This window comes from Pristis pectinata, chromosome 6, assembly GCF_009764475.1.
Source record: "Pristis pectinata isolate sPriPec2 chromosome 6, sPriPec2.1.pri, whole genome shotgun sequence".
NCBI classification, from domain to species: domain Eukaryota; kingdom Metazoa; phylum Chordata; class Chondrichthyes; order Rhinopristiformes; family Pristidae; genus Pristis; species Pristis pectinata.
In genome coordinates this window covers 77,566,360-77,581,516 of record NC_067410.1, presented here as the reverse complement: position 1 = coordinate 77,581,516, position 15,157 = coordinate 77,566,360, and the positions used below count along the sequence as shown (strand labels likewise).

The following is a 15,157-nucleotide window of genomic DNA, read 5'->3' as shown; positions in this document are numbered from 1 at the left end:
TGTCATCATGCTTCCAGACCATTCAAGTACCTCTAATTTTTTTAAAAAATGCAGCTTGCTTCCAACCCCTCCTCCCCAGCTCTGCTTGTAATGGGTCCATGTAATATTATTTTCAACAAATGCAGTAATTGATCTTTGAAATAAGTGCAGAAAATGCAAGTAGCATCTTTGCTTCTGGGAATATTAATAACTTTGAGAGTGAATGCTTGATTACTTTAATGAAAAACTCATGGCTGAGGGAAAAGGTCCTATAAGATCTTGGTTAAGATCAGGCTCAATCCAATTCGGAGCGGGAAAAAAACAGAATTTCCAAATCACAACAATGAAGATAAAAGTGAAATGTTGTACAAGCGTGTGGCCAGAAGTTGCTACTGAGAAACATTATTGGTGTAGAGTAGAATATGTCAATAATGGTATACCTGATGCAAGGATAGTTGGGCCTAACACAGAGCACCTTACAAGGGGCAAAAATGTTTCAGTTGCCAGTACCATCCTCATGATGTGGATAAAAGTTAAAAAGGTATCCAAGAAAACATTTGGGAAGGTTCACCTTACTCCCTCAAAGAATTATCTTGCTTCTTTTGAATTGGGTATAACCATTCTATTAACATGCTAAAGCTATTTCATGCCAGGGATGGTTTTAAGATTCTTCTTTCTACAACTTCTTTAGACTCTTCTTTGTCTCTAAGGTAATCAACAAATCTGAAATTATTAGCAAGATAGGACTGGTGTGTGATAGGTGGTGCATGACAGAGTGGTTTTATTACTAAAGGATTATTTCTGGTGATATCTATTTTTCCATGTCATTAAAGTTATTTCATTTCTTCTTCCTCTTGTTCCTTAGCATAATGAAAACTTCTCGGTAAATAATTTTGGAAAAGTCAGCCATAAATTCTTCTTGGTGTAAATTATCACCAAAAAAAATTCACTTCAAGGTTAACGTATCATACCATTTGCTTCATCCCAAAAAGTGCACAGAGCTCTTTGAGCCATGAGTGGTTATAATGGATGAGCCACTTAGAAGAAAATATGCAGTAAATAAATGGAATTCTTCTTGTCATAAATACCATGTTGGTTTAAAAATCATTTGATCAGCCATGAAAATCCTTTAATACCACATATATCCTTCAATAATCGGTCAATTTTGCCTGTAACATTTTAATACCTACTTGCAAGGAACGGTACACTGTAGGAAGTCCACCATCTTCTGGGCATGTTGCTTGGAACCATAATAGAAATCCAGACCATCTAAAATCAAAATTCTATTAGTACTGATTACTTTGGCTATTTCAACCATTCAAGTAAATAATCTCAAAATTGAAGAAAGAAACTAAGTTAACATTTCTATTTTTTTTGGAATATCATCTATTTTCATCAAAAGTCATCAACTCAAAGCACTCCATTTGATGCTTTCTCCACAAATGTTGCCTGTATTTCCAGTATATTCTGTTTATGTTTCATAGTTCCAGGATTGGCAGTATTTTGATCTAATGTCAAAAGAAGTGGATAGACATGAGCAAAACATGTCTAAATTCTGCATTGTTACCCAAACCTACATATATTCAGCATCTTAGGCAGCAGCTGCAGAGGGAAACAGTTTTAATATCTAAAGGTAATGTCCAGTTATGCTGAAAAATTGACCTGAAAAATTAACCATTTCTCTTTCTATAGATGTTGACTGACCTGAGTATTTCGGTATTTTCTGTTTTATTTCAGATTTCCCTATTTTACTTTTATGTAGCTTTATTCCCCCAAATCCATAGAAATATTGAAAGTTAAAGACTTCTTCTGAAGTGAAACTCGATTTTAAGTACATTTTAATTGACTTTGATTTTCCAGCTAATTTCAGTCTGTTTCTCAAACTCTATTAACTTTTATGCTTAATACTAATAATTGTCTGAGTATTTAGTATTTCATTATAAAATACCCATGTCCATTAATTTAGCCAGACATTACTTTCCCATCTTCTTAAAAGAAAACTGAATTGTATGATTATTTTCTGTACTGCTTTCCACGAAGGCACATGAAAACCTAAAACTCCCTTGGAAGCTGTTTCTAAACTGTATTTAACTAAGCTGTACAAAACTGAATACTCCATGTTGACCTTCTAATCTATCTTGTTAAGGTATCAGCCAAAATAGGAAGGAATGAAAGAAACTCTGGATTCCCAGCACCAATCATAACAAATTTCCTACTGCCAGAAAGTATACACGTGAAATTTGGGAATAATGATTTAAGGTTGAGCTCTGACACCCTCCATTGTCAAAACAACCAACAAACTATAATTCCACAGATTATAATTTAAAGATCTATTTAATGTCAACTTTATCAAAAGGGTCTACAACTGGTGGGGAAGAAAAATGAAGTGAACATTCTAGGATATTCCCTAATCTCACCAAGGCAAAAAGACCATTTCATAAATATTCACTTACCATGGATTTCCTTGACACGAAGTGTATTTTGATGCAGCTTATGTTTTAGGATTAATTGTTCCAAGTAATAAAAAGTTTTCTTGTGTGTAGTCTACGGAATTCCAAACAGAAAAAGAATGGAAAAGGTACTTTCATTTTGATTTTATACTGAACAGTTTTTTAAAAAATATTTCCAGTGTTTCACTGCATGATTTAAGTTTCGGAACACCTTAATTGAATAAAAGTCAGAGTTGCACTGGAAAATGTCATATGAATAAAATTAATACTTTTTAATGAAGTTATGACAATTATATCCTTTTGCCAATTATTCCAAACAATGTTTGCACTCATGTTTATATATCTTCCAGTCCATCTCTTTGTAACTAACAATATTACATCTGTATTTATAGAATTTTGCAAAAATGAAGTGAATATTTATATGAAAAGATATAAATACATCACATCACCAAAGGACTTCTCATTTGTGACAAAAGAGAAAAAGGTAGATTTAATAAAGTGAGTTAAGTAAACTGATGTGATATTTAGTGCTATGTAAATAATTCTCTTCGATTTTAATTCTCCACACTTAATTATGGCATTTTACAGTGACTGAATTTCTGCCCATCCTCTATTTTAAATGTTTTTTCTATCTGAGAAATTATCAGGAGTTGGGCTCTCTTACCCAAGACAGTTTGGAACTGGAAACAATATAGCAGATTCCAGAGACCAAACACACAATCCGAGCATAGCTTGTGGATTTTTTAAAAATTCATTAATTTAATCTAAGTAACGTCATGCAGTTTAGTGCTCCTCTGTACTTTGTCCAAAAATTCTTTTGCAACAGCATCTGAATATTGAACACAGCATCCTCTGTTAAAATGATACAAAATGGAACATCTCTCATCCACAATCAGTTACATAAACTTAGACATACACATGCTGACATTGTGACTAAAAAGGGTTCAACCCCCGAAAACAGCTGGGAGATACGAAAAGTCCAAGCAACTTTCTGCTATCTGCTTCAGGTCCACCAATAATCAGCAAAATACCCTTGGACATAAAATCTTACGAAGAGTAGAAGTACATGAACAAATGCTTTCGAATTTAATTATGAATTAAGCCCTAAATTTTACAGTTATAGAACACAGAGCATTACAGCACAGTACAGGCCCTTCAGCCCACAATGTTGTGCCCACATTTTATCCTGCTCTAAGATCTATCTAACCCTTCCCTCCCACATAGACACATGAATGATAGAGAAACGGAGGGCTAAGTCTCTTAAATGTCCCTAATATATCTGCCTCCACAACCTCTGCCAGCAGTGCATTCCATGCACCCATCACTGTGTAAAAAACTTACTGCTGACATCCCCCTTATATCTTCCTCCAATCATCTTAAATTTATTTTTTGTTGTTTTATTGCAGTAAATAGTTCTATGCATTTAATTGATATTTGTTCTACACACACAACCACACCTTTTAAATCACATTGAAATGTTAAGGCACATTACTTTTGCACATTGAAAACAGCAATTTATTCACCTTCTGTCGGACTTGCACTACAGCTTTCCAGTAATCTTTAGCTTCAACACGATGGCAATCATCACACATTTGTGATAGGATAACAAAATCTACCACAAATACTTGCTGCAATATTGTTCCACTCATTACCTGCACACAGAACTTGCTGTTAGAAAATGTAAAATAGGTTGAATATTACATACTACAACTTTATTGCGCAATGACTACTGTAAACAATTTCAGTGGTACATAAGATCAGAACATTGTCCTCAAAGGTTCAAGACATCCAGGAAATAAATGCAACCAAAAAGGTCAGTAATCTTGTCAGCTGTGAACCATACATTCCCCATCTGACTAGATAAAGTAAATAAAAAAGAAAAACTAAACTCATCATGAGGCATGAGAAACTGAGAATGTTATCCTCAAATAGCCCATCTAATAAACAGGCTCTTCCCAGCCAAAATGCTTACTCTGGATGTGCAACTTCACTTTGACATAGTTAAAACTGGCTTGGCATAAGCTAAGAATATCCCATGTAATTGGAGACTCCTTGCTCAAACTCTTATGAAAGCATTGTGAGACCGATGATCAAATCTCATCTTTGTAGATCAGTAAAAGAGTGAACGTTTTTATATGTAAATTTTGAAAGACCTGAAATGCCCATTCAGGATCCTTCACGATTTTCAACACAACGAAGTGAAAATGTCAAGTCATGAAGAAAGTTTAATTAAAGCAAAAGACCAGATTTCTCCTGCAGTTTCCCAAATAATGCATTGAGGGAGTTTCTGATTGCTAAAGAATAATCTTCTTCTCACCTCCTTTTGAATGGTAAGCTTGACCTTAAGCCTCTTGGAATGAGGCTCTGTCCAAATGAAGCCTGCATCTATTAGTCGCACCTGTATAATAGAAAGCATGTGTTGATATTGATAACTATAGCATCTCAATGATCAGTTTTCCCCACTTTCAGATTTTCTACACGAAAACAAGTCAAAATTTACAGCACCAGAATGAGGATAGCATAAAAGTCCTAAAATGAAGTCTTTGATGTTCCTTCAATTAATTGAATCTTCTTAAACGATTGAAATACAGAATACTATTCCCTCTACCAATTTTCTCTCCCCCTCAGAAACAGACTATTTGGCTGTTGTATCCAATTAATAATCATCCTAAATATCATCCCATCCTTCAAAATATAGAGTCATACGGCACGAAACATGCCCTTCGGCCCAACCGGTCCAAGCCGGCCACGCATCCTCCCTGTTAGTCGCAGTTGCCCACATTCAGCCCATAACCTCCAAGCCCTTCCCCTCCATGTACCTATCCAAATGCCCCTTAAATGTTGCAATTGTACCTGCCTCAACCACTTCATCTGGCAGCTTGTTCCAAGTAAACACCTTCGTCACCAACCTACTTGTGTGACCACTTTCAGTGAACTGTGCGCTTGTACTCCCAGGTCCCTCTGTTCCACGACACTCGTCAGTGCCCCACCATTCACTGTAAAAGTCCTACCCTGGTTTAACTGTCCAAAATGTATCACCTCACACTTAGATCTAAGTTGAAACTCATTTGCTATTCCTCAGCCCATCTCCCTAACCGATCAAAATCTCTTTGCAATTCATTGTAACCTGCTATCAACAAGACCACCTAATTTAGTATCATCAGCAAACTTGCTAATCATACCGTGAACATTCATATCTGAATCATTTACATAAATAATGAATAACAGAGGTCCCAACACTGATCCCTGGGGCACCCCACTAGTCACAGACCTCCAGTCGGAGAATCGACCTTCAACCATTGATAATGCTTCCTATAATCGAGCCAATTCTGAATCCACCTCACTAGCTCCCTCTGAATCCCATGTGACCTAACCTTCCAGATCAGCGTGCCGTGCAGGACCTTGTCAAAGGTCTAAGGTCCATATAGACAACATCCACTGCCCTACTATCATCCATCTCCTTAGTTACCTCTTCGAAAAACTCCAAAAGATTTGTCAGACATGACCTCCCATGCACAAAACCACACTGACTATTCCTGATCAGGCCTTGACTACCCAGGTGATGGTAGATCTTGTCCCTCAGAACTCCCTCCAGTAACTTCCCTACAACTGAAGTCAGGCTCACCGGCCTGTAGTTCCTGGCCTGTCCTTGCTACCCTTCTTGAACAATGGAACAATATTAGTCACCCTCCAGTCTTCTGGAACTTCGTCTTGCTAACGACAAAGCAAATATCTCTACAAGGGCCTCCGTGATTTCTTGCCAGGCCTCCCATACGATTTAGGGGTTCAGCTGGTTAGACCCTGGGGATTTGCCCACCTTAATGTGCTTCAAGACTGCAAATACCTCTTTCCTCATAATATGCATATAATCCAAGACCTCACTACTTATCACCCTCATTTCTCTGGCATCCTGAGAACACAGAGGAGAAATGGACAATAAAAATCTCGGCCATCTCCTGTGGCTCCACACATAGGCATCCCTGATGGTCTTTAAGAGGACCGAGTCTCTCCCTAGTCACCCTTTTACTGTTAATATAACAGAAGAACCTCTTGGGATTATCTTTAACCTTGCCTGCCAAATCCATCCCATACTCTCTTTTTGTCCTCCTGATTTCTCAAGCCTGGTCTTAAACTTTTTATAATCGTCGAGGAATTCATTTGTACCCAGCTGCCTCAACACAATGTAGGTTTTCTTCTTTATCCTGACCATTGCCTCGATATCTCTCGTCAGCCAGGGTTCCCTGACTTGTTATGTCTACTCTTCATCCTATCAGGAACATGCTGCCCCTGGACTCTTGACATGACGCTTTTAAAAGCCTCCCACTTACCAACAGTTCCTTTCCTATTTAGAGTCACCCTTTCGATCCCAGTGAAATTCTGCCTAATGCCCTCAAAGTTGGCCCTGCTCCAGTTCAGGACTTTAACCTGTGGACCTGTTCTATCTTTTTCCTTAACTATTTTAAAACTAAGAGAATTGTGGTCACTGGACTCAAAGTACTCCCCAGTTGCCACTTCAGTCAACAATAGTTTGGGATCAATAACCAGGTCTTTCAACCAGACAAAGATATAACCACAACCTTAAGCTACGAAGCATAAATATTCTCTGACTGCAATTAAATGAAGATTCTTCAAAATCAGAACTCAAAATGAAACAACCAATTTTGCCAGTTGACCCAATCTACTAACTTTGCTCAAATGGGCCTTCATTTTTTTAAGACACAAAGTTAAAAGTTCTCTTGATTCCAATGCACATTGTATCCAGGTTCCAGGAGGTTGAAGATACCTGTTGAGCAAAATCAAAAATCTGAGTTAATATATCTTGGCAAGCTCAATGAATTAAATGATATTAGCTAATTCAATTATACAAGTGATTACTACATAAAACTAAACCTTAGTAAATATATTTTGCCAAAACACTTCCAGCATAATTGTTGCAAATTATAAAACTACAAATACACAACCCAGAGAGAACGGTGTTTTTCCTTCAGTTTTCATTTTCATAGTTATTTCTAACTCTTCCTCTGTAGATTAAATGTAGAAAAGATGCCATTACAACGAACAATTTGGAAAAATTCCCGATCTCCTCAAAGCCCAGAATCTATGACAGAAGTCCTAAATAAAACTGATAATTTAGCTTCCACTTAACAAAGCAATCATAAATTATAATGATTATACAAATTTCCTGGAAATGCAAACTTATTATATACACTCAAAAATCCATTTTTTCCACAAATATGGTTATAACATTTACCCATATACAAACAAAATGTGTGTGAAAATGAGTTATCTTTTCATCTATTAATAATACCCGAGTTGTTTGAGATTCAAATTAATTTATAATTCATGACACAAATAAAATTCAAGAACTTGAGAAAAGCCAACTATTTCAAATTTGGTCTACACTTCCCACTGCCTTGGGAAAGCAGCCAACATAATCAATGACCTCTCCCATCCCAGTTATTCTCGCTTCTCCCCCCTTCCATTGGGCAGAAGATATAAAAGTTTAAGAACACGTACTACCAGGCTCAAGGTCAGTTTCTATTCTATAAGACTCTTGAATGGACCTCTTATAAAGATGAACTCTTGATCTCTCAGTCTCTTCATTATAGCCCTTGCACTTTATTTGTCTACCTACACTGCATTTTCTCTGTAACCGTAAAACTATATTCTATATTTTTTTTCCCTTTTGTATTACCTCAATGTACTTATGTATGGAAATGATCACTCTGAATGACATGCAAACAAAAACTTTTTGCTGTATCTCGGTACATGTGACAATAATAAACCAATTATCTTTTCAAATTAATCTGCACAAAAAAATCTTGCATTTTAAAAGCCGAAATAAGCAGACTATAAATCAGACATTTTCATTCTCTGGGACAAAATGACATTGGTATATTTTTTAAACTCTGATCTTCAGGTGGTTTGAATTACCATTTAAAAAATCAGTTGGAATGTTCATTGACGTCAATATCTAACTATCATCTCTCCATAAAACCAGATTCATGTGTGTTTATCTTAACAAAATAGAGCTATTATGTAATAACTAAATACTCCAATGAATAATAACTTTATAGAACTTATTTTTTTAAAATCAAGGCTATAAATTTAGACTAAGTCTCTCCAGAAAAGAAGTAGCAGGCAAACAATTCTTGGGCCAGTCAATTTAGGAATACACAGGTTTTTTTGATGGAAAGTATTATTGCAAGTTCGTGCCTTCCCCTGTCCCCATATAAACATACATTAAACAAATCAGTACTTGAATGCTGCAAAATTACCTCTCGCATTGCTTGCAAAAATGAACATTTACTTGTTTTGGGATTCCTTCTGTGATATCAACTTGGATCCGCAAGCAGGCGACACACATATTTGCAGGATTTGGAGAGATGGGAACACCACACTGGCAACATAGACTAAGAATGAAAGAAAATCAAATGCATTTCAATATATCCATACAGATAAGACATTAAGCAGCAGCATAAACCTTTCCATATTCTGCAAAGAAAACTTTTGAATTTTACTAGTTCAGTGAAGGACTTCTTTAATATTTAGCTACAAATGCTTAGAATTTGAAAGGTAGATACAAGACCTCATAACTTCAGGAAACACAATTACTTAAATCTGATTCACTGCTTAACTTAGAGAAGCTGTCAAGAATTTCTAAATATGTGATCCTTTATTTATCATAGCATCAGCTAATTTATTTATACATGATCATAACCTTGCACTCACTCAAACTTGTTGTTAATAATGCTTTGTACTCCCAGCAATAGAAAATGATCCTATGAAAAATGGAAAATTGTGCATAGTCTATGTCAGCTAGGTATTTAAGGCATAAAGGCATGGCCAATATCAAAAGTTGGTCACAGGTCACCAGATCAGAAAGCAAAGCTGTTCTCTGTTAAACTGTTGCTAGAAAATTCAAGAGGTTGGATGTAGCCAGAAGAGACTGCTTGGAGGTCAAATATCCAAAGAGCGGCCAATGTTTAAACAGTCTAATGTATGTAGTTGTACAAGAGCAGAAAAGTTGAGGTGATCCACATTGGAAAACATAACAATTTTCATTAGATCTTACATCACATGAAGGAGCTATTTAGTCTGATATGCCATGCTGGTTTGTAAGAGCTGTTCTATTTGGTCCCAGTTTTTAACCCCATAATCCTACAAACTGTTAGTCTTCAAATCTCAATATACATTTCCTTTCAAAGATCTTATAGAAGTAGATCCAACCCCTCACCAAATCACAACGCTGTGTGAAATGATTTCTCATCACACTTCAAACGCTTGTCAATTATTTCAAATTCATGACTGCTCAGTAAACCTACTTGCCAGTGGAAATATTTTCTCTCTACTTAATTTTTCAAATTCCTTCAATTATGAATTTTATTTCCTGTTCTAAAGAAAGCAATCCTACCTTCTCCAATCTATCCACACAACTGAAGTCCCTCACCACTGGTATCACTTTCATTCCCACCCTAGAGATAATTCTGAAGTGTGGTGCTCAAAGTTCCTAGTGGTTTAGCATGACCTTTGTTTATGTAGTGAATGCTCCTTTTTACAAGCCAAGCACCCCAAACACATTGTTGACTGCCACTACAATTTGCCCTGCCATTGTCAAGAATGTACAATACACATTTCCATCTGCCCATCCTCCTTCAAAATATCACACTGCTATTTTAATTAGATTATCTCCAATAATGTCCCTGTACACATGTTTGCAAGTGGGACACCAGACTATTTCTTCTGAGCTCTGTCACAGTATTGTACAGCTCAGAAACTGGTCCTTTGGCCATCACATTCATGCTGTTCTTTTACCCCGCATATTACCCTTCATATCCTTCTAAACTTTGCCGAGTTAAATGTCTGTCTAAATGTCTGTCTAAATGTCTCTTCAACATAGCAATTAAATTTGATTCCACCACCTCCTCTTGCATTGCGTTCCAGATATCAACCACTCTGTTTAAAAACTTCTCTTAGATCCCCTTCAAAACTCCTTCCTCTCACCTTAAATTTAGGCCCTCAATTTTAATACACCTACTATGGAGGAAAAGGATTTGACTATCTACCCTATCTATGCTTCTCATAATCTTACATAATTCTATATAGAACATGGCATAGGACAGCATAAAAACAGGACTTTCGACTCACCATGTCTCCACCAACCATGATGCCAATTTAAATTAACCCCATCTGCCTGCACATGGTCCATACCACTCTGTTCATTGGCTGTTTATGTGTCTGTCTAAACATTGCTATCATATCTATTTCTACCACTGCCCCGGCAGCACATTCCAGGCACCTACCACTCTGTAAAAAAAAAGCTTGCCTTGTGCTTCTCCTTTAAACATTCCCCCTCTCAACTTAAGCCCATGCCCTCTGGAATTTAACTTTTCCACCCTGGGAAAAAGACTCTATCTACCCTATCTTTGACTCTCACAATTTTATATCCTTCTATCAAATCGCCCCTCAGCCTCCAATGCTTTACAGAAAACAATCCAAGTTTATTCAACTTCTCCTTATAGCTAATACATTCCAATCCAGGCAACAATCCTGGTGAACCTCCTCTGCATCCTCTCCAAAGCTTCCGTATCCTCCTGTAGTGTGGTGACCAGAACTGCATACAATACTCCAAATGTGACCTAGCCAAAAGTTTTATGACACTGCAACATGACTTGCCAAATTTTACACGCAACACCCCGACTGGTGAAGGCAATCGTGCTGTACACCATCTTTACCACCATATCCACTTGTCACTTTCAGGAAGCTATGGACTTACACCCCAACATCCCTCTACACGTTAATGCTCCTTAGGGTCCTGCCATCTACTGTATACTCCCCTCTTGCACTTGACTTCCCAAAATGCATCATCTCATACTTAACCAGATCAAACTCCATCTGCCATTTCTCTCCCCAAATTTCCAACTGATCTATATCTTGCTGTATCATTTGACAACCTTCCTCACCATCCACAACTCCACCAATTTTTGTGTTGTCTGCAAACTTACTTATCAGACCATTACACTTTCAACCAAATCTTCAAACAACACCACTGGTCACAGAGCTCCAATCAGATAAACACCCCTCCACCTTTGTCTTCTGTGTCCAAGCCAATTCTGATTCCAATTTACCAAGTCACCTTGGATCCCATGCGACTTAATCTTCTGGACCAGCCTACCATGAGAGACTTTGTCAAATGCTCCAAAGTCCACGTAGACAACACCCACTGCCTTACCCTCATCAATCATCTATGTCGTCTCCTCAAAAAACCCAAACAAATTTGAGACAGGAGCTCCCCCGCACAAAGCCATGCTGACTATCCCTAATGTCCAAATGTGAGTAAATCCTGTCCCTAAGAATCTTTTCCAATAATTTCCCTACCAGTGATGCAAGGTTCATTGGCCAATAATTTCCTGGATTATCCCTGTTGCCTTTCTTGAACAAAGGAACAACTTTAGCTATTCTCCAGTCTTCTGGCACCTATCTGGTCACTCCCTCAGCCTCCTTCAGTCTAGGGAAAACAAGCCCAGTTTATCCGATCTCTCCCCATAACTAAAGTACTCCAATCCAGGCAACATCCTAGTGAATCTCCTCTGCACTCTCTCCAAATAATTCCTTTAGTACGGTGACCAGAAATGCACAAAATACTCCAAGTTCAGCTTAACCAGTGTTTTGTAAACTTGCAATGTGGGAAGAGATTACTAGGCTATTGGACAAAAAGATTCAAGGATGTGCTCAGAGCCTCCTTGAAGAATTGCAGTCTTGGGAGTCTCTGGTCCTTGACCACACAAAGTGGAAGAGAAACATTCAACATGGCATTGAGTACCTCGAGGCCCTGTGTAAGTGGGAGAAGGAGCACACCATCTCAAAAACTACCTACCCACCTTGTCAACCCCCACATCTGTGGAAGAGTCTGAAGTTCCCACAATGGCCTCATCAGAACACACAAAACTAGAGTGGAAGGAAGTCATCCTCAATCCAGAGTACCTGATTAAGAGAAGTAATTCTTACCAAAATCCACTCAAAGTACCTGCATATAAGTATGTAGTCTACTTACTTTAACCCAATCCAATCAGGACAGCGAATATGGGACATTATTCAAGAAGAGCAGCAGGGAAGACTGGGTAATTGCAGGCCACTACTATCAATGGTGGGGAAATTATTGGAAAAAGTTCTGAAGGATAGATCTAACCCGCACTCGAAGAGGCAGAACTTGATCAGAGATAGTCATCATGGCTTTGTAAAGGGGAGATCCTGACTGAGCAATTTGAATTTTAAGGAGTTGATTAAGGGTGTCAATGAGGATAGTAATGTAGTCCACACAGACTTTAGTAAATCCTTTGACAAGCTCCCACATGGGATTAAAAATTGGCTTGGTGATAGGAGGCAGAGAGATGGTCAAGGGTTGTTTTTGCAATTGGAAGACTGTGACCGGGAGTACACTGCATAGGTCAGTGCTGGGACCCTTGTTGTTTGTTATATATATTAATGATCTGGATGTGAATACAGTAAGTTCATGAAGATTGGTATTGGTTTATTATTGTCACTTTTACCAAGGTACAGTGAAAAGGTGTTGTCCTTGAAAGTAAGGAGGTAGTTTTTGGCCACAGAGCATTATTGATCATTTGGGAAGATGAGCAGAGAAATGGCAAATGGAATTTAATCCTGAGAAATGTGTATGGAGGACTCATTAGGATAGGTTATTAGCAATGAACAGTAGAATTCTAGGAAGCAGAAGCATCTTGGTGTTCATCTCCAAGAATCCCTGAAGACAGCAGCACAAATACATAAAGGTGGTTAAGAAGGCACACAAGATACTTACCTTAATTAGTTGTAGCATAGAATACTAAAGCAAGGAGGTTATACCTTGGCTACTGTGTATAGTTCTGGTCACAGTACTTTAGGAACGACATGATTGCAGTGAAGATAGTGTAGAAGAGATCCTCCAGGATGCTGCCTGGGATGCAGCATTTCAACTATGAGGAGAGAATGGATAGGCTGGGTTTGTTTTCTTTGGAGCAGGGAAAGCTACAGGGAACCTGAATGAAGTATAAAGAATCACAAGGGGCATATGTAGGGCCGATAGCAAGAAACATCCCTCTGGTTTTTAAAACCAGAGGGTATGGGTTTAAAGTAAGGGGTAAGAGATTTAGAGGGAACTTAAGGAAGATTTCTTCCCCCACCCAGGGGATGGCTGAATCTGGAAATCACTGCCTGGGGGGCAGGCAGAGGTGGAGGCAGGTACTCTCAATATATTTAAGAATTTGAAAGAGCACCTGAAACGCCATGGCATGGAAGGCAAAGGGCCGAATACTACAAAATGGGATTAGTATAGACGGTACCTGATGGCTAATACAGACAAGGTGGGTTGAAAGGCCTGATCCCATGCTGTATTAACCACGACCGTACAATACAAAACACAATGCTGGAAGCACTCAGCGGGTTAGACAGCATCTGTGGAAAAAGACCAAACAGACTGTAGACGCCGGAATCATGATAACAGTTCTTCCAGCGTTCTGTGGTGTTGCTGTGTTTAAAGGGCAACAGTTCAAGTATCAGGTCAGAAGTTCAGACTTTCTCTTTCCACAGTTGCTGCCTGACCTGCTGACTGTTTTGCAATAACTTCTGCCTTTCTTTCAGATTTCCAGTGCCTGCAGTTTGTTTATTTATTTTATCTTGACTCCTGTGGGGTGGGTTTGCATGAGCATCAGGCACTGCTATCGGATGGCAAGCGGCATCACTACTTACATGTGGCCCTGGGTGCTGGCGGCAGGCTCCTTCAGGTACTCCATATCTGTGCTCTGCGCCGCGTGTGGAGTTGGAGAAGGAGAAGGAGCCGGAGCAGTCAGTCGGCCCGTCGGTCTAGCAACACTCCCGCTCCTCGGCCGCTATCCTGCCAGAGGACGGAGAGGCGAGGGTGAGAGTGCGGCCTCAACTCCCGGACCCCGCAATGGCTGCCGCAGCTGCGCCACAACGCGCTCGCCGGCAGGCCCCCGCCGCCCATCCCAACGGCTGGCCGCGCGGCGCCTGTCACCGCGCTCACCGATCAGGGCAGCGTGGCTCCTGTCAAGGGGGAAGTGTACAGCATGAAAAGAGGTGCACAACGCGATCGTTTGCACCTTCGAGCCTGCTCCGCTATTCATTCAAGATCATGGTTGAGCCACCTCAACGCCATTTTCCTGCACCGGCCCCATATCCCTTGCTTCCCTTCATGTCCAGACATCTATTGATTTCTGCTTTGAACGAAGTCAACAAATGAGCCTCCAGAGAAAATGCCAATGATTCGCCACCTCTGCATGAAGAATCTTCTGTCGTTTCGGTCCTAAATGGCCTACCACTCAGTCTAAATTCTTAATCCTGATTCTAGTCTCCTCAACCCGCTCAAACGTACAGCCAGCCTGTCAAACCCTGTCAGAATTTTGTAAGTTTTAATGAGATCTCCTTTCATTTGCCTAAACTCCAGAGAACAGAGGGTAGTCAATCACACCATTCTTTGTTTTCTATGTAACAACAAATATATTACCCCCCCATCTCTGTGTGCTGTAACTTTCTTGATGAACCTGCTCTGACACACTATCAAAAGCCCTCTGAAAATCCAAATTCTATATTTCTCACGACACCGTGTCTATGCCAACTCTCAGAGTATTCCCATCAATCCCATTACCCACCTATTTCTCTGTAGCCTATTGTCCCTCACAGGTCCATCAACTCCACCTTGATTCTCCTGCAAC

At 39.1% G+C, this 15,157-nt stretch overlaps 1 protein-coding gene across 2 annotated transcripts in view; it reads right to left on the bottom strand.

The window, feature by feature from the left end:
* nmd3 (NMD3 ribosome export adaptor) overlaps positions 1-15,157 on the bottom strand; it is a 31,496-nt gene extending 16,339 nt beyond the window's left edge. Inside the window, exons 1-8 of one of the 2 annotated variants that reach the window (XM_052017240.1) lie at positions 14,470-15,157; positions 14,175-14,319; positions 8,708-8,842; positions 7,116-7,212; positions 4,747-4,827; positions 3,953-4,081; positions 2,433-2,523; positions 1,170-1,248 (exon numbers count right to left, since the gene is read on the bottom strand). In XM_052017240.1, the coding sequence (XP_051873200.1) occupies positions 1,170-1,248; positions 2,433-2,523; positions 3,953-4,081; positions 4,747-4,827; positions 7,116-7,212; positions 8,708-8,842; positions 14,175-14,218 (656 nt within the window). In that variant the 5' untranslated portion in view covers positions 14,219-14,319; positions 14,470-15,157. The remainder of the gene's footprint in view (positions 1-1,169; positions 1,249-2,432; positions 2,524-3,952; positions 4,082-4,746; positions 4,828-7,115; positions 7,213-8,707; positions 8,843-14,174; positions 14,320-14,469) is intronic. The other variant, XM_052017241.1, reaches the window with a different exon arrangement.